The sequence below is a fragment of the Pan paniscus genome, chromosome 7 (genome assembly GCF_029289425.2).
Source record: "Pan paniscus chromosome 7, NHGRI_mPanPan1-v2.0_pri, whole genome shotgun sequence".
In the NCBI taxonomy this organism is placed as follows: Eukaryota; Metazoa; Chordata; class Mammalia; order Primates; family Hominidae; genus Pan; species Pan paniscus.
Genome location: NC_073256.2, coordinates 71620430 through 71643644, shown reverse-complemented (window position 1 = coordinate 71643644; position 23215 = coordinate 71620430). Strand labels below are relative to the sequence as shown.

The following is a 23215-nucleotide window of genomic DNA, read 5'->3' as shown; positions in this document are numbered from 1 at the left end:
AAAAACTACCCCAGGAAATTCCAGCCTAAATGAGAAACTGGAACTGAAAACGCAACCTGTCTTAGAATTGGCTGCTTGGAAAACATTTGTCATCTAGACAAGCAGTGAGAAAAATTAAATGAGAAACCTGTCAAAAAGTAGGAAAAATGAAGATCTGATTTTCCTGGTGCTTTACCTGTTTTAGTAGACACTGTTTACCTTACTCTCTAAGGATGTATTGTCTTCCTATGCTTGAGAAAAAGAAGAATTCACATAATTAATGATGTTCAAAAGCCCTAGGATGCCTATAAAATAACAATATTAATAAGTTGGAACTGAAAAATAAGTAGAAATTGAGTAAAACCTACAGTCTCTCTAAAGGATTTTTTTATAACAGGAAGCCCCTGGAGTCAATCCCAAACTGACCTAAAAAGACCATTTAATGATAACAACAAAAAAATAGGATGTAAACACACACACACACACACACACACACACACACACACCAGGGAGTTTGCAAAAAGTTTAAGAACTCAACTTGTCTGTACTGCAAATATGACAGCATTTGTTTTATACCTCTCAACAGTTGTCACAGAAACACTTTTCTACTTGTTAATAATATTCATTGATTCCCCAACACTAGATTCCTCTAATCTCCAATCCATAATTTGGATGGAGGAAAGGGATGGAACAGAGAGCTCATGCATTCTTGTTTGTACTCTACTTTTTTGGGATCAAAATTTCTTGGAAATTTTATTTTAGCTTTATTTGGTTATCATAACAATCTCCTTTTCCAAGTATAACTGCTAAGAAATAGTGAAATCTATACTTTGATGATGATGATGATAGCTACCATGTATTAGCTACTACTTGCCCAGGCACTGTGCTAGGCATGTTAGTCGTTAAAATAAGCCCATAAAGTAGGTTATATTCATAGTAACGAGGACGAAGCTGAGTCTTGGAGAGGTTACAATTTCCCTAGAAAGGCCAGGATTCCAACCTGAGTCTGGGTGGTCCAGGCTTGAGAGTCTGTGCTCTTAAGCATTCATCCACACTGGCTCCTTCCTTTAAAAAGAAAGGATTTGAGCCGGCCATGGTGGCTCATGCCTATAATCCCAGCACTTTGGGAGGACGAGGTGGGTGGATCACTTGAGGCTAGGAGTTCGAGACCAGCCTGCCCAATGTGGTGAAACCCTGTCTCCACTAAAATACAAAACTTAGCTAGGTGTGGTGGTGGGCACCCATAATCCCAGCTATTTGGGAAGTTGAGGCTTGAACCCAGGAGGCGGAGGTTGCAAGACAAGATTGCACCACTGCACTCCATCCTGAGCAACAGAGTGAGGCTCTGTCTCAAAATAAATAAATAAACAGAAAAGTTTTTTTTTTTTTTTTTGAGATGAAGTCTCACTCTGTAGCCCAAGCTGGAGTGTAGTGCCTGATCTTGGCTCACTGTAACCTCCACCTCCGGGGCTCGAGCAATTCCTGTGCCTCAGCCTCCCCAGTAGCTGGGACCTACTCACCACCACACTCAGCTAATTTTTTTTATTTTAGTAGAGACGGTGTTTCATCATGTTCCCCAGTGTGGTCTCGAACTCCTGATCTCAGGTGATCCGCCTGCCTTAGCCTCCCAAAGTGCTGAAATTATAGGCATGAGCCACAGCGCCTGGCAAGAAAAGATTCTTTTTATTCTATTCTAAAAATACAATGCTCACCAAGTTGGCAGTGGAAAAAAAAGAGGCAAAAAGAAATAAGAAAGTCAGATAATTTAAAAAGTGGTCAACTTAGGCCGAATGTGGCGGCTCCCACCTGTAATCCCAATGCTTTGTGAGGACAAGCAGGAAGGATCACTTGAGTTCAGAACACCCTGGACAACGTAACAAGACCCTATCTCTACAAAAAATTAAAAATTAGCCGGGTGTAGTGGCATATGCTTGTGGTCCCAGCTACCTGGGAAGCTGAAGCAGGAGGATCGCTTGAGCCTAGGAGTTTCAGGCTGCAGTGAGGTATGATCACATCACTGCTCTCTAGCCTAGGACAACAGAAAGAGATCCTGTCTCTAAAATAATAATAATCATAATAAACAGTCAAGTTAAAGCTTGCAGTCTGTTAGACTACCTTCATAGCTCAAAGATGAGGCAGTGTTTGGCATATCCAAGCTTAGGGCTGGTGGAGATTTCTGTGACTGCTCAAAATCTAGTCAATCTGTCAGCATGCAAGGACCCGCAATGCCTTAGGGAGAGATGATTTTCAAAATGACAGCTTCACCAAATACCCATATTTAAATCATTAAGTGTCCACGAAACAGAATTACCTTCTTTAGAAAACAGGAAGAAAAGTTTGTCAATGAATACCCGTTTACTTTCTCTTGCAAAAACTCACTGAACTATGTCATTGGGATAGATATTTCAAAACTCACTGTACTACCCCGAAGATGGATATTATCAAAACCCAGAAAATAACAAGTGTTAGTGAGGATGTGGAGAAACTGGAAATCTCACACACTGCTGGCAGGAATGTAAAGGGATATGGCTGCTATTTGTAATGTCACTAGGATGCCATGCCATGACTACTCTCTTAGTATATACATAAGGTAGCGTTTTTTTTTGGCGGGGGGGATTCTGGTGGATTTTTTTTTTGAGACAGGGTCTCACTCTGTTGCCCAGGACAGAGAGCAGTGGCAGGATCACAGCTCACTGCAGCCTCAACCTACAGGACTTAAGCAATCCTCCTACCTCAGCCTCCTGAGTAACTGGGACCACAGGTGCTCACTGCCACACCCAGCTAATTTTGTTAATTTTTTTGTAGAGATGAGGTCTCACTATATTGCCCAGGCAGGTCTTGAACTCCTGGGTTCAACTGATCCTCCTGCCTCAGTCTCCCAAAATGTTGGGATTACAGACATGAGCCACTGAGACTGGTCACCCTTAGTATATTAAAAGACTGAAGGTCAAGGAATCTCCATTAGCTTACGAGAACTGGCATTCCCCCTTCCATCCAACCACACACAGTCCTGCCTGTATGCCACAAGCCCCACCCAGTTGCAGGTCCACTAAACAGTCCTTGCCTGCAGAGTTTACTCTTTGATGGGGGAAGACAGAAAATAATAATCCAGCACATGAATATACACCATGTCAGATAGCTGAGAAGAAGAAAATACATAGCAGGCAGCTGTGCTATATTTCAACTAAGACAAAATACCTTAAAGAATTTGATGTGTGTTATTCTGAAAAGAATTCCTGTATAAAGACAGCGCCTGGGCTCCGAAAACAATCCCTGACTTATTTGTCCTGTGACAAACTTAAAGGAAATCTGTAACAAGATCTAACAAATTCCAAATATATCTGAAACAGATTTGCTATCCTCTTTATTTATATTTCAACCCCTTTGAAGTGCGTTTTCAAAATACCATGTGTTTGCGAGGGAAGCCTGTGACGTCTGCTCTCTGTGGCTGCTCCTGCATTTTCCTTTACCTAAGGATGTGGGGGCAAGAGCGGGTGGGTGTGGCTGCAAGGGCCGAAGCTGAGGAAGAAGCAAGGTCAAGCATTTTGCTCACCAGGTAGGATTTGTCCATGCCTAGTGATTTCGGCAAACAATTACTGGGCTTCACTCACTTAGAGCAGTGAGAGAAGTACAGTTCCTCCCCAGCAGTGCAGCTTTCTAATGGGGAAAAGCAGCATTCCCTTGCAAGATGCGTGACCTAGAAAAAGGATCACTTGCTCGGTTCAGCAACTTCTCAATGGCAGTGTTTCCCAACTATTGAAGCCCACAGGACCCCTGCGGCTTATTCCGGGCCCTAGTCCTTAATGACTGCTAACAGGGAGAGGGACCTACCTAGACACCTGCAGATTTTAAACAAGAATCCAAGGTGAATTTAATGATAAGCATATGAAACCCTGAAACATAGATTTCCAAACAAATAAGACAATAAAAAATGTATGAAAAGGAGTAACTTCTGAAAGCAAATCTACATCATGACTGACACACACTGCAGGCAAATGGCCTTATGGGGGCTTCCCCCTGCATTCCGAGTGAAGCCAAGAAGAACTGGAGGGCTGAGAGTGAGGGGGTTATCTGATTTATGCCTCAAAGCATTGCTCTGACTGCTGTGTGACCACTGGGCTGGGGGGAGCCACAGCTGAGCACAGGAGTAGACAGCCAGCTCCTAGATTACTCACTTTGAGTGTGTATTCAAGTTGGGTCAGAGTGACCATGTGCAGGACTTAGGAAGGTGAATCTACTTTGAGGGTAGAACCCCAGACTTGTTGAGGAATTGGATATACAATGTAAAAGGAAGAGGGTCAAGAATGACTTTGAGTGTTGGGACCTGACAGCTCCAAGGACAGAGCTGCCATCAACAAAAGGGAGAAGATGGCAGCTGGCACAGGTTTTGGAAAAGGGGGTAATAGGCACTGAGTTGGGGTGCATTGAGTTTGACATGCCCAACACACATCTTTGGGCAGATGCTGAGCCAGCAGGGGCTCACGGGAGCAGTTTGGGCTGAGCTAGAAGCTTCGGAGTGGCCGGAGTCTAGACAGCTGTGCTGGATTAACTAATGTCCCCCCAAAACTCACAACCACCCGGAACCTCAGAATGTGGCCTAATTTGGAAATAGAGTCTTTCCAGATTTAATTAAGGATCTCAAAATGAAATCTCACCCTGGATTTAGGGTGGGCCCTAAATAGAACCACTGGTATCTTTATGAGAGAAGGCAGAGGAAGGTCGGAGGCCACCGGAAGACAGAGGTGGGAAGAGGAGCAGTGCAGTCAACAAGACATGGAATGGAACATCGGAGCTGCCAGAAGCTGGAAGAGGTACAGAAGGATTCTTCCCAAGAACCTGGAAGCACAGCCCTGCCTACACCTTCATTCCAGACTTCTGGCCTCCAGGACTGCAGGAAAATACATTTCTATTGTTTTAAGCGCCCTGACAGCCCCAGGAAATTAATACAATGCTTTCAATGGAATCACTTAGGAGACTTAGTGTGGAGAAAAAATAGGTTGAAAGAGTTCTGGGACATTGCAAGGTTTAACCACTGGGCAAATGAGGAGCTGGCTGGTGAGGGGGAAGGAAAAGCAGAGAACAGTGTCCCAGAAGCCAAATGAGGAAAACGTGCCATGAGGGAGTGAGACTGACAATAGCAGACCCTGCTGGTGGGCAGCTAGGAAGATGCTGAGAGATGGGTGCCCTTTGGATGTAGTGTCCTGAGGGTCACTGCTGACTTGTGCTGCTGGGGTCGAGGGGTGGGAGGTTCAAGAGAGGGCGGGTGGGGAAGAACTGGGGGAAACTGAGCATAGTTCCTAAAACACTTCTGTTGTCAGCGGGAGGAGACATCTGGAGGCTGAGGTAGCTGGAGAGGGATGTACGGGAAAGTGAAGGCTTTACTTTGATTCCTATGGAAAGTGCAGAAGTGAGGGAAAACGCTAATGCGGAATTTCTAGAACAATGTCTTGAAACAGCAAGAGAGCACAAGACCTGATGCATGTCAGGGCTCTTGGCTGGCAGCTTCTCTTGTCTCAGGGAAAGAGACAGCAGGGAATCCACAGAGAGAGGCAAGTAGGGGAAGGTTTGAGGGCAGAGAAAGGGAAGGTGGGGCACTGTTTCTAGCAGGCAGTGAGAGGGAGCAGACTGGGCACATGTCGGGGTTCAGGAGGCTCCTCAGGCTGGTGCTCTTGAACTGGAAATGCAGAAAGCTGCTAGGCACCTCAATGCAGGTCACAGCTGTTGTGTGGACATGGGGGCAAAATAGGTGAAGGGTCGGACTTCCATAGGGCTGGGATTTTACCAGGTGCGTGTGACATGGGGGAGGGGCAATGAGTGTCTCCAAGCTAGGGGAGGAAAGAAGAGAAGCAGGAGCAGAGGGGAGGTAGGGACAGGCAGGTTCAAGGGACGGGAAGTGCTGGTGACAGGCTGAGGCTGTAGGGGCTGGAGCGGCTGTAGGAGGGTGAGTGGACAGAAGGGAGGCGATGGCTGAAGTGGAAACGATCAAATGAAGCAATGAGCAGCGGAATTGGTCAGCCTGCAGACTGGCTCGAGGGGAGAGGACAGAGTCTTGGAGGGGAGGAAGTCAAGACACAGAGAAGCCAGCATTTGAAGGTGGGGATGGCTACAAATGATGGAATGATGACAGGGCTGTGCTGGGAACAGCAAGCCAGCCGGAGCTGAGCACAGCAAGGAGTGTTCGGGGATCCGAGGACCACAGCAGTGAAGTGAGTCAGACTGGCACAGTCTGATGGCGTGGACTTCAAAGCTGGGGGTCCTGGGTGGGGGAGGTAGAAGGTCTGGAAATGGTAAAGAAGATCAAGCCGTACAGCTCCTTGTAATGCATCAAAAATACCTCAGCATACCATTGGTTCCACTGACAATACTACAGGTTGAACATACCTAATCCAAAAACCCAAAATCCATATTGCTCCAAAATTCAAAACTTTTTGAAATGGTTAATCAGTAAGTATAATGCAAATATTCCAAAATCTGAGGATTAAAAAAAAAAAAACCCAAATCTGAAGCACTTCTGGACCTAAGCATTTTGAGTAAGAGATACTCAACCTGAAGTATAAATTTAATTTTAATAATCATCCAAGTAGTTGGCTCTGTAACATATAACATTGCCAGATAATGATGTTACAGACACTGGGGGTGCTGGGTGGAAAATGAACAAGAGCTGGAAATCCTGACTTTGTTAAGAATCCGCCAGCCCATCACCCTGGGAACTCTAGCATCAACCTCTGCCAACAGGTGCTGAGAAAGGGCTCTGTTCAGTGCCCAGGGAGAGGCCACGAGAGGCCCTGCATGACACTGGGGGAGGACAAACCTGTTCAGTTGTGGGGTTTTTTCCCCCCAAATTAAGCAGAATGCATCTGCCATTGGCTTCAATGTCAAATACTTCATTTATAATTTCTCATTCCTCCTGGTGTTCTTTATGCCACAAGGAATGCAAAACAAAGCTGCACTTTGTTTTTCCCACAGGCCCAGATACTTGTATTCTACTTCCTTCTTCTTTTCTCACTTTTATTTCAACCAATGAAGTAAGTTTTGTGCAGGAAAGTAAACCTATAGTTAGAGGAAGGGGAAGAAGAAAATACTTTATGGTTAAATACACCTGAATAATGACTCAGAAAACCTTTTCAAAAGCATGTGTTCTGGCCGGGCACGGTGGCTCACACCTATAATCCCAGCACTTTGGGAGGCCGAGGTGGGAGGACTGCTTGAACTCAGGAGTTCAAGACCAGCCTAAACAACATAGTGAGACCCTATCTCTATATTAAAAAAATTTTTTTTAAACACACAAAAAAATGTTCTTCTAGTTACTCATTCAGAGCTGTATGAAGCAGAGAATAAAGAATTTATTGTTTTAAACGGAATATAGTCAATCCTCATTTTTAAGTGGCCAGTATAGTCATCCAACAAGCATTTTTGAGCATCTACTATATACAAGGCACTGCACCAAGTGCTGGGGATAAAAAGGTAAAGAAGAACTTATCAAAAAATTCAAATTGCAGTACATGCTATGGAAGAAATGGGCGGGGGCCGAGACTGAGGAGAATGGAGTAAGCAGGAGCTGGGATGGAACTGCTTCAGAAGGAAGGTCAGGGAAGGCGTCTGTTGATAAAGGTGTGGTGTGGCTCAGAACAAAGGGTGGGAGCTTCCAGGAAGTGGGCTCTGGAGAGGCACTGGGATAGGGAAGAGCGTGGTGGGCTCAGTGCTGAGGAATCAGTCACATGCACAGGTGTTGGGAGTCTCTCTGGGTGTGGTGGGAACCCACTGAACGGAGCTGAGCAGGGATGCAAAACCATCCAGTCTGTAAGATTCACAGAGACCGAGAACAGCACGGGGGTGGCCAGGGGCTAGCAAGCGGCCGCGGGGAGCTGGCATTGAGTGGGCAAAGAGTTTCCATCTGGGAAGATGAAAGAGTTCTGCAGGTGGATGTTGGTGATGGTTTCACAACAATGTGAATGTTCTTACTGCCAACAACCATAAACTTAGACATGGTTAAAATGGTGTAATTTGTGTTTATTTTATCACCACAATTTTAAAAAGGCAAAAATTTTAAAACCATCCAATTGTCCCTGCCTACTTTGTGGAGCCTGGAAAGAGGGTAGCCAAAGAGACAGGAGGGAGGCTCATTAGGAGCAGGGCTGCCTGGGAAGACATGGGCACCCTTCTGTTAAAAGCTATTGTTTATCCAAAATCCAAATTTGACTGTATACCTTGAATTTCTTCTGTTTGCCAAACTAGACAACACCAGTTAAGAAGCAACTGTGGGGCACGATGGTGTGTGCCTGTAATCCCAGCTACTTGGGAGTCTGAGGTGGGAGGATGGCTTGAGCCCAGGAGCTCTGGGCTGCACTTTGCTATGCCCATCCAGTGTCTGCACTAAGTTCGGAATCAATATGGTGACTCCTGGGAGTGGAGGACCTCTAGGTTGGTTAAGAAGGGGTGAACCGGCCCAGGTCAGAAGCGGAGCAGGTCAAAACTCCTGTGCTTAGGAGTAGTGGCATCATGCCTGTGAATAGCCACTGCACTCCAGCCTGGATAAAATAGTGAGACCCCATCTCAAAAAAGACAAAAAAAAAAGCAGCAACTGCAATAGTGCAGATGAGAGACAATGGCGACCTGGAGGAGGGAGATCTATTTTGGAAGAAGAAATGAGAGGACTTGATTATGAGTGAGGAGGGCTGGGCAGACCATTGACTGAGAAAGCCATGGCTCAGGGGGACCCTGTGTGGCCACCTCCCGGGGACTGTGGCCTGCCTAGGTGGAATGCTGCCTGTGCACATGGGCTCTGAGCCCCACTGGGGCAGGGCCTCTGGAGGGCTGTCAGCTGCAGGCCTCATCTCCAAGGAACAGGTCTTGCTGTGGGGAGGGGAAGAGGCCAGGAGGCAGCAACTATGGCAGGAACTCGGTTGGGGTCTTCCACACCAGGGTGGGCGGCCCTCTGGCAGCCCCGGAGATGCTGTGGCATCCCTCTGAGCCTTGGGCAGGGTGTCAGGCTGCTGCTTGGCAGAGAGGAGCTGCCTTAGAAACCATACGAAGGAGCCCAGACACACCATTTCCTGGGGTGACGCTGAATCAGGGTGAGATCTGCAGAGCTGTGCTGGGTGGAGGCCTGAGATGGGAACCTCAGTGAAACCTGGGGAAACGCATTCTAGGCACCAAACTGACCTCAGAATACACATTTCAGTCAAACCGGTCTTAAATGGGGGCAAGGGCTACTTTTGGTGACTCAGTTTTTAGAAGCTTCTCATTGTGTTTCACAAATGCTGCAGAGCTGCAGAGCTACAGACACAAATGCATAGCTACAGCACGTGCTCTGAGGGTAGGCGAAGAATGCTGTGTTTCTACAGAAGTCTACAAAACCATATATTTTTAAAAACCAATAATTTAAGTTCCTCTCTCAGTAATTTTATTTCATTTTATTCCATCACAGAAGAAAACCACTTTAAAAAACAAGAATGAGGCTGGGCACGGTGGCTCACGCCTATAATCCCAGAACTTTGGGAGGCCGAGGTGGGTGGATCACCTGAGGTTGGGAGTTCAGGACCAGCCTGGCCAACATGATGAAACCCAACTCTACTAATAATACAAAAATTAGCTGGGCGTGGTGGCACACGCTTGTAATCCCAGCTACTCGGGAGGCTGAGGCAGAATTGCTTGAGCCCGGGAGGCGGAGGTTGCAGTGAGCGCCATTGCACTCCACCCTGGGTGACAAGAGCAAAACTCCATCCCCCCCCCCAAAAAAAGAATGAGAAGTGCATGGTTTCATTTAAGTACAAAGAGAAATCACATTTTTTCAAGAGTGAGGCGTGCTGAGCGGTCAGGGAAGCATGGAGAGAAAAGCGGCAGCAGTGGAGAAAGAAAAAGGAAGAGGAGTCAGCCAGGGCTATGGAGAAGCCTGTGCAGGCAGAGAACAGGGTTCTAGGAATCAGGAAGAGGGAGAGAGGCTGAGGGCTTGGCTTCCACCCAAACCATGTCACTGAGAAGGGTCCAGCCAGGTTCTCAAAGACTTCCCTGTCGCAAAGTCCCGTGGCAGTTTCCCTGCTCTCTGACTGTGTGTCAGAACTCCCTGTCTCCTGTGCTGCAACCCCACCTCCTCCTTACAGGCCACTGTGCTTCTGGTGTCCCCAGCCTGCTCTCTGACTTGTCCCTCTCAGCCCTTTCTTTAGGGTCTGTCTGGGGCTGTCCTCTGCCCCTTCCCACACTCTCTAGGGGACCTCATCCAACCCCTATTTATATGACTGTCTGCAGCGCCAGCCTCCCTGAAGCCTCTAGCCCCAGACCCCTATACTAAAATGCCTGTCCACGCTAGCTGCCCATCTCTAGCTGATGTTTCATGGCACTTCAAACCCAGTACAGCAAAACTAATTTCATCAGCCACCTCAACCCCGTGCCCGCAATGGCGGTCCTCAGCTGCCCCATGCACATTCCTTCTCTATTTCTATGTGCCTGTGATAGGGAACACTGACCTTGCTCAGGCCCATCCTCCCTCCCTCATCCCTGGACTCTAGCTTTCATCCCTTCTAATCATTTTTGTATACGGTGGCTGGGGCAACTTTTAAAGCACAGGTCTCATCCTATCACATTCCTGCTGAAATGCTCAGTCGATCCCCATTATCCCCAGGCAACCCACCTCAGTTTCATAACTCAGGCCTCACACTTGCTTCAGGGACAGCACCAGGAAAGCCACTTGGTTGAGAGGTTTAAGTATCTCCAGACTTGGGCTGAACTCCTTCAGGTGCTTCTTGGCTTTAGTGAGGGGTTGGGGAGAGGGCCTGAGAATCTAGCTCTGAATTGAAAAAGCTCAGAAGAAGTCCTGTCCGTTTCAGAGTGTACCCCTTAGACACGAGCTCTGTTTGCTTTTGTTTTGTTTTTTTAGAGGCAGGGTCTTGCTCTGTCACCTAGGCTGGAGGGCAGTGGGCGTAATCATAGCTCACTTGAGCCTCAACTTCCCGGGTTCGATCAATCCTCTCGTCTCAGCCTCCTGAGTAGCTGGGATTACAGGCACGACCATCAGGCCTGGCTAATTTTTTTTTTTTTTTTTTTTTTTTGGTAGAGATAGGAGTCTCACTGTGTTGCCCAGGCTGGGCTCAAACTCCCAGCCTCAGGCAACCCTCCCACTTCAGCCTCCCAAAGAGCTGGGATTACAGGCATGAGCCACTGTGCCAGACAGAGACGAGCTCTGGGCTAGAACGCAAACTCTCCCATTCCTTTTCCACCCCACCCTTCCTGGTCTCAGTTTTAAAAAACAAAACAAAAACAGCAACAAAAACAGTAATAAAACAAAATGTTAGGAGCATGAAAAGCTGAGAACTCTGTGATTCTCCAATAGTCAAAACAGACCAATTTCTATAAAGAACACCCTGGTGTGCTGGGGGAGAAGAGAGGTAACATGAATACATATTACAGTAAATACAAAAAGCATCCACTAATGATGAAAAGGCCTACTTTGACTAAAAGGGTAAAACTGTAAGTCCTGTTGAAACTATTTGCTGAGTATAAGCATTTTTATTTTGTACAGATACATTTTTTAAACCAGAGTTATCTACAAAACAGTTTAGTCTTCCACAACTGAGAATGAACCGGTCTAGTTTATTTTTATTTTTATTTTTTTTTGAGACGGAGTCTTGCTCTTGTTGCCCAGGCTGGAGTGCAGTGGCACGATCTTGGCTCACTGCAATCTCCGTCTTCCGGGTTCAAGCAATTCTCCTGCCTAAGCCTCCTGAGTAGCTGGGATTACAGGTGCACACCACCATGCCCGGCTAACTTTTGTATTTTTAGTAGAGACCGGGTTTCACCATGTTGGCCAGGCTGGTCTCAAACTCCTGACCTCAGGTGATCCACCCACCTCGGCCTCCCAAAGTGCTGGGATTACAGCCATGAGCCACTGTGCTCGGCCTAGTTTCCTTAATGTCCATGTCTCTCAGAGTGCCCCCTAAGCTGTTCTCTCCATATACCCCCACTTGCATCCCCGTGTACTCCTTTTCTGTGCCTTTATGCACCAGGTTCCTACAACTGAAGACCCATCCCTGCAGCCACACCCCTTCCCAAGCTAGCAGGGCTAATCCTGGCTCTCAGGGTCACCTCCTCCAGGAAGCCCACCTTCCACCTGCTAGCCCACCCTACTACGCTCCATCCTCCTCCATGTACTCTGAAAGTAGCATGCGGTGCCCGCTCTGACAGCCCTTGCCATATCCCAGGGCTGTACCCTGTCTTTGCCTGCAACTCACCTGTCCCCCACTCCATGCCATGTGCCGTTTGCTCATCCCTCCTGACACAGTGCCTGGCTGTGCTCAGGATAGCTGTGTGAGTGAAAGGGAGCGGGCCACACCAAGAGGGTGAGGGGGCTCAGGGAGAGCAAGCCAAGTGCTGGAGACAAAGGTCAGCTGGAATTTACTCGCCACTGCTCCCTTCAAAATGCTTTCTTGCTTTCTTTCTTTCCTTCCTTCCTTCTTTTTTTTTTTTTTTTTTTTTTTGAGATGGAGTCTTGCTCTGTCACTCAGGCTGGAGTGTAGTGGTGTGATCTTGGCTCACTGCAACCTCTGCCTCCTGGGTTCAAGTGATTCTCCTACCTCAGCCTTCGGAGTAGCTGGGATTACAGGCACGCACCACCAAGCCTGGCTAATTTCAAACTGCTTTCATCTCCACTTTTCAACTGTGACCAGCTGGTGATAAACTCTGCCCACTCCTAAACCACTTCAGTTGAATTCTAGCCCTGCAAGCTTCCATGATGAGTACCCAAAGAGAATAGCATTTTGTGACTTACGGTAGCACTCACCAGAAATTGCCACCCCTGGTCAAAATAACATTAAGATAAGAGACAGATCTTGCCTGCAGGCCAAAAGCACCACCACCTCTGCCATACACTAACCCAAAGCTTCCCAATCAAATTTAAAGCAAAAATAAATTCTGCCTTATTTGCCATTTTAACAGCCAGTCATGATTCCTCTTGCTTAAATATGCAAAACAGCCCCACCCCCACCTTACCAAAAAAAAAAAGAGTTCCTGTTTTATACTATTTTTAAATGACAGTTTCCTATTCCTTTGGCTTTTTCAGAAGGAAACTGCATATGATCCACTTTTGCAATTCTGACAGTAACTAGTTTCATTTGTCCATTTTCTAAGTTTTCATGGTCAAAGTTTAAGCTGAAAACATAACACTCATTATTCAAAAAAGATAAATAGAGCATTTAAGTGCCCAACATGTAAGTACTGCATTAAAGTGATATATTTGTGTTCCTTTATTTAGAGCAATGCTAAAATCTTATACCAATGTCATCTGTATAGCCTCAGAATCATTAGTTGCAACTTTTGGTGACGATTCACATAGATAGTCTAAATAGAAGGAGATGTCCTTAGTCATGCAATATTAGAGCTGAGGCTGTGGGAAACCCAACCTGTGCCTCCCATCTCACAGACAAGGACACTGGTGCCCACAAAGTGATTTTCCCCATGCAGAAGCAGGTTTTCTGGTTCTTGGCTCAGTGATTTCTCCATCATTAGCATAATCTAGGCTCCATTTACAAAATCATGGCAACATTTCTCAAATTCTGAGAAAGAGCTAACCACCAGCTGTGTTAACATTTGTATACTGAGAAAGCTGAGGTTTCCAAGCATCAGCTCCAAGCAATGCCCACTCAGGGACCATCACATCCTGACCACTATGTGGCCCCTGAATCCACAGCGGCACCCGGCTCAGATTCCTCTATGAAATTCATGAATGCCTTCTTCAGTGCTGGCTGTTTTTCTCTCTAAGGAGCCTCTTGTGCTTGAAAGAGTGATTGGGAATGTGTTGGCCTCAGTAAGAGTCATGTATGAGAATTTCCACATGGAGGGGAGATTATATATGGAGTGGGGAGCGGATCTGGCCTCCTGGTTAAACCGCAAACCATGTCAATCACCTGCGGCTTCCACTTGCCACCATGTCTGACTCGACATCTCAATGCAACTCTCCCTCCAGCTTAAGTGAACTAAACATGAGGACGCTATCAATCAAAGGTTGTTACTAATCAAGGCTTTGAAGATAAAGCAGTTGATTCACTGGGATAATAGCCTTGAGGTGGAATATGAGCGTCTAACACATCTCTTACGTTCCAGACAAAGAGACAGAAGAAGAGACCCACTTTGGATGATATTGGCAAATATTCTAGAAACTTCCCAAGAACTTCCCCCTCTAGACCCTTCAAGCCTGACTTACCACCAACATACTGGTGAGTTTCAACCAAGAGATATTACAAGGGATTCCCAATCTATACACCGTTTTCTCACTCAGTAGCTACAACCATGAGGGTGTGCTCAGAAAGCTCTGCTGTTAAAAGGCCCTCCTACTCAAAAAGGTCGAGAACTTCCTAGATAGAGTTTTCCTACCTTCCTCATTTTACCAATTTCCACCTTAAAATGTGGCTTTAAATTTAATACTGGGGGTAAAATATACCTTGAGCATAACCTCCATCTTGGCAATAAAGACTTTTGAAGTGGAAAAAGCTAAAGAAAACATTAATTTTGATGGTCAAAATCCATAATGGGGAAAATGCATATCACAGTAGTGTTGAGTGCAAAATGACCATAGCAGCAACTGTAACCATGAGACAACAGCAGGCTGCAGAGGAAAGAATCGGTTATCTTGAGTCAGAAGTCCCTGGATCAAGTCCCAGCAATTCCGCATACTAGCTCGGTAACCTTGGCCAAGTCCAAGTTCACGTCGTTATCTGTAAGAGGTACTAAACAACAAAATATATGCTTTCAAGGCTGTTGGGCTCAAATTAGATAATGGAGGTAGAAGTGCTGTATCAACCAGAAGAAGCTAAAATAAATGTTACTTGTTGCCATGATAATTACAACAACTCTGATTTTGCAAGTTTTTTGTTTTGCTTTGTTTTGTTTTAGAGAGACAGATTCTTGCCACATTGTCCAGGCTGGTCCTGAACTTCTGGCCTCAAGCAATCCTCCCGTTTCAGCCTCCCGAGTAGCTGAGACAATAGGTGCATGCCACTTTGTTTGGCTTGATTTTGCAGTTTTTACTGACATTTAACTCACAAACAATTGTTCCGTTTTTAGTAATTTTTGCACTTCAGAGATACCACCACCAAAGAGTAATAAATGCTTTGATTCACTTGGTCTGAATTACAAGATGATTTATTTGCTCTCCAAACTGCAACTGTAAATTTTTCACTTCTTTTTCCTCTCAGTTTGACATGTCTATGATTCCATCTCAGCTTCTGGTGAAGGAAATCCCCACTGGTTTTAACCCCTTTTCTTTCCAAGCTCATTTTTCTTCTCTGACATAAGGCCTAACAGCCAAAAGGGAATTATGCAAAGTCTCTCTGCTCTGAAAGTATCAAACTTCCTTTGCAAAGAGGTATTTTCCTATTTCAGCACAAAAAGCACTAAATTGCTTAATTTAATACAAAGAGAAAAGCAATGGGTAAAGCTGCTGTAGTCAAGATTCCTTGATCTATGTTGAATGGGCTATGGATGGTTGGAGAGTGTGGATTATTACACTTGAGCTCAGACAAGTCTTTCAGAACTCATCCTGAGACAGGAAGTGATGAAATCAGCTCTCACATGAACTGTGAGGCTGTCACGTGCACTTAGCCACTTTCTGTCTCAATGGGCGACAGGGGAATGCGGAGGGGAGTGTAGGGCATGGGGAAGTGGGTAGTGGGGAGCGGGAAGAAGAGGCCAGATACAGATGGTGGGAAAAGTCCCAACTCTGCCCCTCACAGTTTCCCTTATTCTTCTAGGGCTGGGATTAAGTAAACTGGGTTATTTCTACTTCCAATGACCAATCTCTCATTGTGACAATCTGCTGAATTTAACCACCTCTTGTGAACATTCAATTTCCCAACTCTGACACTATTGACAAGGGTTATGGAAGACAGCAAGTCGCATCATTATCGCACAGCCTACTAACTGTTTAGTTAGAGCTGACACAGCAAATGGACTTCTGTAATTCCTCTTCTGCTTTATCCCTAAATTTCCACCCTAAATAGTAAAGTGGGGGGAAGATATAGAAAAGGTTGGATTATCGAAGTATCTGGGCCCCAGGGATCTCTGTCACCGTGGGGCAGCTTTAATAATAATTCTATTGTCATGTTATTCACTATGGAAAAGTGATAGATTTAATTAGTGGCACATGATAGAGAAGGAAAGGTAAGATAATGCAGAGATGGCCTTCTTGGCACAGACAGATCATTTCAGAAAGGTGTGTGAAGGAGGAGGAGGAGCACTGGGCAGCAGTGGTCATCAGTGAGGGCATTCCAGGGGGATGAGGGAGCAGGCGCAGTGAGCAGAAACTGGAAATGGAAGGTATGGGATTTCAGGCTGAAGCTGAAGCGTACAGGCCCTACTCCTTGTTGCCAAGGGTAAGACCCCTTTCTCAAATTATCTGTATTATAATAAGAAAAGCCACAGGTACAAGAAGCAGATAATGATTAAGGATGGAGACCAGGTGGTCTCACCAGCGCCACCTTGAGGGAAGGGCTGGGAAAGAGTCTGAGTGAGGTTTGCAGCTTGAGCAAAGATGAACTCAAATGGAGCCAGTGCTTAGTTGTAAGGAAAATGAATTTTGTGCTGAATGAACATACTTAGGGTCCTGCAGGCTGCTGCTGACCCGTGACTCTCCCAGTGACACTGAGCAGTTCATGCACTTGAGCCAGATGTCCTATGGGTTCCACCAAGGGGCCACTGCTAGGAAAGAGACCCTGGACCTGTGAACATGAGTTCACCTGGCACGGGCTGGATTCGGTAAACTGGCTTGGATGGAGACCACTGGTGCTAGCCTTGATTGCCCCCAGGCCCTCCTGTCACTGAGGGGGCTCAGCCCCATCAGTTGACAGGAGAGTCAACTGAAGCCCCCTGGAATCCACAGCACAATAGTCACAGTCAATGCCAGGCTCTGTGGTAACCTTCCTCGTAAGCTATGAAGGTCTAGAAAGTAGCTTCTCCCCCTATTCATTTCTAGGTTAGAAAAATTACTCTTCGAGGTTAGAAAAATTACCTTTCGAGGTAATGGTAGTAATTCACTAAATTAAAGACTCAGCATAGAGGCTTTGACTTGGACCTTAAAAGCTTTGACTATGTCAAGATAAAGTCTTACAAGATAAGCCATGCAAAACCCAATACCAAATACCCATGTGACAAAATAAAGTCATTCTCTGGGTACAGTACATACCCAATGTGTGTAATTTCTACCCTAAAGAACTGTGGGTACAGATCAGACCCCCAGCAGATGGAACGGCTGTGACCACTCAGGCCCTCCAGGCCATGTGTCCCGATGTTCCATAGCCCTGTACAAGTGTGACAAACCTTTGTTACACTCCTCAAGTCTCTTGACCCATGGGGACACCCAAATCACCACCTGAGTAGAGGGCCTCATTGATCCGTGTAAGTATGGCCCAAGTTTATCAGACTTCTGCTTTCTCCATTTCCTGATCTGTTTTCTACACGGGTTCTAGAGCTGTGCCCAACCCCACCTATTCCTCTTACTGCAGAGAGGTGGTTTTCAAACTATAGTTCTGGAAACCTTGGAATCCCATGGAGCCTCCCAGGGGCCAGCATAGACTTTGAGGACAGGGCTAAAAAGGCAGGGCTGCTGGGTCCTTTCCTTGCCCCTCTGTTCCACCACAGCAATTATGCTTCTTTCTTATTAGATGTTGGCATTTCAGGGCACACTTGAATATCCAACTCAGATGAGGAACCTGTCAGGCTTGCCAAGTCCCAGAGGCGGAGAGGATGCCTGAGCAGTGTGACTCACCCATCACACACCTTTACTGGAAGGATGGGCATTGCCCTCCCTTGGGTTTTCCCAGCTTCCACCAGCAGGCTCTGAGGTGCTTGTGTCCGTGCCAAGCATGTGACACAACAACATCTGTGTCTGATGTGACTCTCAACAACATCTCCTTAAAGCTGGAATTACCATTCTGTTTTACAGGTGAATAAAGTAGCCCAAATAGGCAAAGGGCTTCTGAAATGGAAGCGGTATAGCTATCGAGTGGCAGAGCCAGAACACAAACTCCAGTCTCCAGGTGCTGAATGCCAGCTTAGCCCACGATGCTCTACTACAGAACCTGTGTCCAGCCCTACCTTAGGTGAGGTGCTTCACCTCTGTACTCATGCATTCCTTGGATCTCGTATTCCCAAGAAGGCCGTAGCAATTTCCTAACTAAAAGAGGGTGTGAGGGAAGAAGTGGGAGTGAAAAAGGAAGACTATAGGGACCAGCCTTCCCTAGAACTTCTATAAATCTCTTTTGCTACATACACTGGGCTTCATGAAACCACTGATTGCCGATACTGAGAAACAAGCAAGCAAACTGCTGAACATTATTAATGGACACAATGAAACTAGTAAAAGCCAGCAGCTGGCATCATTCAAGTGTGCATTTCCTTGATATTTTGGGCACATTGTGGGGCTTCTGGATAACTTGCTTCTGCTCTTAAATACACTTCAGGAAACATGTGATTCCAAAGTAAATAAACAGGCAACTCCTAGGCTAGTACTAAAAATAGTACAAATGAATATTTCACAGAATCCTGATGGCACATCCAACAAGAAGGAGCGAGAAGAGGAGCAGGAAAGTGACATAGTTCCTCTGTTTTCAAGAATACAGAGGACTTAAAAGTATCCATACATTCGATTCGTAACTTAAATAAAACATATGCCTCATTTAAAAGCTGCTGTGCTTACATAGCATGGAACTGCCTCTCCCAAATGCTGAGAAAGTGATTGATTCAGCTGCACTGTTTCTATGACTTGTGAAATGAACATAAAGAGGTTGACTGGGCTTATAGAAGATGATATCCAGGTCAAAACTCAACACGTACACACAATCCATGTGAATCTCCTATTACTATCTCCAAGAATTGTATTGTGGAAGGTCTTTTTCTCATAACTGCTGCTGGGAAACATTCAACAGAAATTCCTTCTCCCTGGAACAATAACTCCTTCATGAATTTGACGCAGGGAAGTCTTTGCAAATGCACGTGCACACGGGGCTTTTTGCATATGTTACCTGAGCAGAAAAGTCAATGAGCTTTGGAAGCAGCACTTTGCCACCTTCATCGCTTTTCAGGAAATCCAACAAACTGCCTATGGAGAAAGAAAGAACGAACAAGTTAGTGCATTTCAAATACACAAGAAAAAATCCAAACAAAATTCACATCATCATTACTATTACAGGGGAATCCCCCACAAAATGATCGGCTTTGCAATTCTGTATGGTTATATAAAGCCTTTTCCTGGCATTGGTCAAACGCAGTCCCCTCTAATCTGTTACCTTTGACCTGATGTGAAACATGGCATGTGCTCCAGGTGAGAAAGAATGTGGGTGGATACCACTTTTCTCACTACAGGTGTCTGAGAACCATGCATTTCAGAGTACTTGCCACCATGATCCACTCACTGCCACCTCCCAATCTTTAGCGAGCTCACTGGAAGGCCTGCCCTCTGCAGACACTTGGCCAGGCTCACTCCCATCTGTATTCAGCAAAAAGCACAGAACTTGGCACTTACTGTAGGTGCTCAATGAATGTTTTCTGAGACAGGGTCTTACTCTGTCACCCAGGCTGGAGCGCAGTGGCATGATTACAGCTCACTGCAGCATCAGCCTCCCAAGCTCAAGCAATCCTCCCACTTTCAGCCTCCTGTGTAGCTGAGGGTACATGCCATCACACCCAGCTAATTCTTTTTTTTGTAGAGATAGGATTTCACCATGTTGCCCAGGCTGGTCTCAAATTCCTGGACTCAAGCAATCCTCCCACATTGGCCTCCCAAAGGGCTGGGATTATAGGTGTGAGCCACCACGCCCAGCCTCAAAGAGTATTTGATGAGTGAACTGTGCTTTGGAAAAAAGTGAAACCTACCTAAGAAGGAGTGTGCTGCTGAACAAACTCTCCAACCTCCTATGGCTTCATCTCTAAAGCAAGACCTGTTTTTCCCCTAGAACTTTAAGTACCAGCCTCACGGTAGCCTTGGTCAAGTTGTTTACCTCATCTAGGTCTCTGTAAAATGGGCAGGTACTAGAGGCTATATTAGAGTTTTGGGGGGTTGGAATCAAAGGTTGCATCCAAAGCACATACCATGATGGTTGACAGGTAGCAAGTGCTCAGTAAACGTTATGCTATCTCATCTATGACACAGAACAATAGTACTTAGCCCTCAGGCTGCTGAAAAGACTAAGTGAGATCACCCATGGAAAGCACCAAGAGCAGTCTGGCATATAGTAAGTGCTCAATAAATATTAGGCATTGTTGGCCAAGCTTGGTGGCTCACGCCTATAATTCCAGCACTTTGGGAGGCCAAGGCAGGCAGATCACCTGAGGTCGGGAGTTTAAGACCAGCCTGGCCAACATGGTGAAACTCTGTCTCTATTGAAAAATACAAAAATTAGCCAGGCATGGTGGCAGGCACCTGTAATCCCAGCTACTTGGGAGGCTGAGGCAGGAGAATCGCTGGAACCTGGGAGGCAGAGGTTGCAGTGATCCAAGATAGTGCCACTGCACTCCAGCCTGGGTGATAGAGTGAGACTCTGTCTCAAAAAAATTAATATATATATATATTAGGCATTGTTACATAGGAAAACCCATATTTATACCTATCATTAGGAATACTCTAAGTTAATTAATTCAACAATATTTACTGAACTCCTATAAGGTGTCTGGCCCTGAGCCTGGTTTCTGGGCTATATATGGCAACCCAAGCCACAAGAGCTAATTGGTTTGTTTGCTTTAAAACAAACAATGCCATTGTTTGGAAAGACTCTGAATGACTGATATTTTGAAATACTCACAGATATTAAATAAGAAAATGTAATATTCATCTTTTGAATCTATTCAGCTATGACATCATGCTATCATCTCCATTGTGCATGAGATGATTGTTAATCCTGGATCATTGCTTATGTTTCTTCATTACTTCTGAGGACTTCGTAAAAAATAATTTGGCAGTTTATTAGTATGTTTCCTGAACTGGAGGTGAACAAAGGAAGAAGGATGTTGATTCAAAGTCTTCTATATGAAGGTGATCACAGTAGAAGAAAAATTGATTGCTTGAAGTCTATTCTCCAGCAATTCTATGATTACATAGGACTTTAACCTCCACAAGTTTTAAAAAACATTAATATTTAAAAGTGACACCCTGAACATTTAGATAATGCTGAAAAGGAAAATAAATATTAGATAACGCTAAAGAACAAATAGAGGCTGGGTGCTCATGCCTGTAATCCTAGCACTTTCGGAGGCTGAGGCAGGCAGATTGCCTGAGCTCAGGAGTTCGAGACCAGCCTGGCCAACATGGCGAAACCCCATCTCTACTAAAAATACAAAAAATTAGCTGGGCATGGTGGCACATGCCTGTAGTCCCAGCTACTAGGGAGGCTGAGGCAGGAGAATCACTTGAACCTGGGAGGCAGGGGTTGCAGTGAGCAGAGATTGCACCACTGCACTCAGCCCGGGCAACAGTGTGAGACTCTGTTTCCAAAAAAAAAAAAAAAAAAAATGAAAGAGGAATTTGGTACTGAACAATCTGTACTAAATCTGTAGTATTAGAATTCTGGGAACTCTTCACATTTTAAGCATATGTATTTCAAAAATTCCTTTTTGAAATACATAGTAATTCATTTGATAAATATTTATTGGGGGCTACTAGATATGGGGTACTATTCTCAGGGCAATAGGTACACGCAGGCAGATGCAGAGAAAACAGGAGGATTAGATTTCAGTTCTGTGACATGGATTACTTCTGGTGATTAGGTTTATAAACTGCTTTGTCTTCCCATATTTCCTGATTTTTCGGTAGTGGGTATACTGTTTGATAATTAAACTAGTTGAGTGACCTCTGAACACTTACACATTTTACTTTTTGAGTTTGAAGCCCTTGCAAGCTCTGGGCAGTGGGAGGAACTCACCCTTGGCCATGTACTCGGTGATGATGTAAATGGGCTCCTCCCTGGTGACCACAGCATAGAGCCTCACGAGCTTGTCATGCTGTAGGGTCTTCATGAGGTTGGCTTCTTCCAGGAAGGCTTGCACAGACATAGTTCCTGGCTTCAGGGTTTTCACAGCCACCTTGGTACTGTTGTTATAGTAACCTAGGAAGAAAAAAGAAGGCGGGCATGCTTTACAAAACAGAAAATCTAGCCGGGGGCGGTGGCTCACACCTATAATCCCAACACTTTGGGAGGTCGAGGCGGGTGGGTCACCTGAGGTCAGGAGTTCGAAACCAGCCTGGCTAAAACAGTGAAACCCCATCTCTATTAAAAATACAAAAATTAGCTGGGTGTGGTGGCAGGCGCCTGTAATCCCAGCTACTCAGGATGCTGAGACAGGAGAATTGCTTGAACCCAGGAGGTGGAGGTTGCAGTGAGCTGAGATCGCACCATTGCATTCCAGCCTGGGTGACAGAGTGCGACTCCGTCTCAATTAAAACAAAAAAAAATTAAAACTTCACTTTGTAGATGCAGAGTTAGCAAAAAATTTAATTACAGATAGAAAAAGCCTGAGTTAAAACACTATATAGTGATAAAATTAGGGGAGGCTAGATGAAAAGTATCTAGGAATTTTCTTTCTTTACCAAAAAATGTTTAAATTATTCAAAAATCAAAAGGTTTCTATGAAATAGTAGCAAAAAAAGTTTTTATTGGCACTCTACCATGAGGACTAATATTTATTTATTTATTTTTAGACTACGTCTTGCTCTGTTGCCCAGGCTGGAGTGTAGTGGCACGATCTTGGCTCACTGCAACCTCCACCTCCTGGTTTCAAGCGATTCTTATGCCTGAGCCTCCTGAGTAGCTGGGTTTACAGGTGCCCACCACCACACCTGGCTAATTTTTGTATTTTTAATAGAGACGTGGTTCCACCATGTTGGCCAGGCTAGTCTCAAACTCCTGACCTCAAGTGATCCTCCAGCCTCAGCCTCCCAAAGTGCTGGGATTATAAGCATGAGCCACTGTGCCCAGCCGAGGACTAATATTTTTCTCTAATAATAAAATGTTCTTTATTCAAGACCAAAACAAAACAAAACAAAACTCTATATATGCTATAATCCCTTACATACGTATACATACACACACAGGCATACACTCACATTATAATCCCCATTTTAAAATACAGACATATTTTATAGATACACAGACACACACATATAAACAACAGTCTGGAAGAAAAGACACCAAAATATATCAAATGCTGGTTATTTCCAATGGTGTGATTATGAGCGATTTTAATTTTGTTCACCATATCTTTA

The 23215-nt window shown here is 45.3% G+C and overlaps 1 protein-coding gene across 3 annotated transcripts in view; it reads right to left on the bottom strand.

The window, feature by feature from the left end:
- Positions 1-23215, bottom strand: part of LYN (LYN proto-oncogene, Src family tyrosine kinase) — a 137648-nt gene that overhangs the window by 22582 nt on the left and 91851 nt on the right. For all 3 annotated transcript variants that reach the window (XM_034966113.3, XM_034966115.4, XM_034966114.3), the window contains 2 exons: positions 21876-22058; positions 18984-19060 (listed from right to left, as the gene is read on the bottom strand). In XM_034966113.3, the coding sequence (XP_034822004.1) occupies positions 18984-19060; positions 21876-22058 (260 nt within the window). The remainder of the gene's footprint in view (positions 1-18983; positions 19061-21875; positions 22059-23215) is intronic.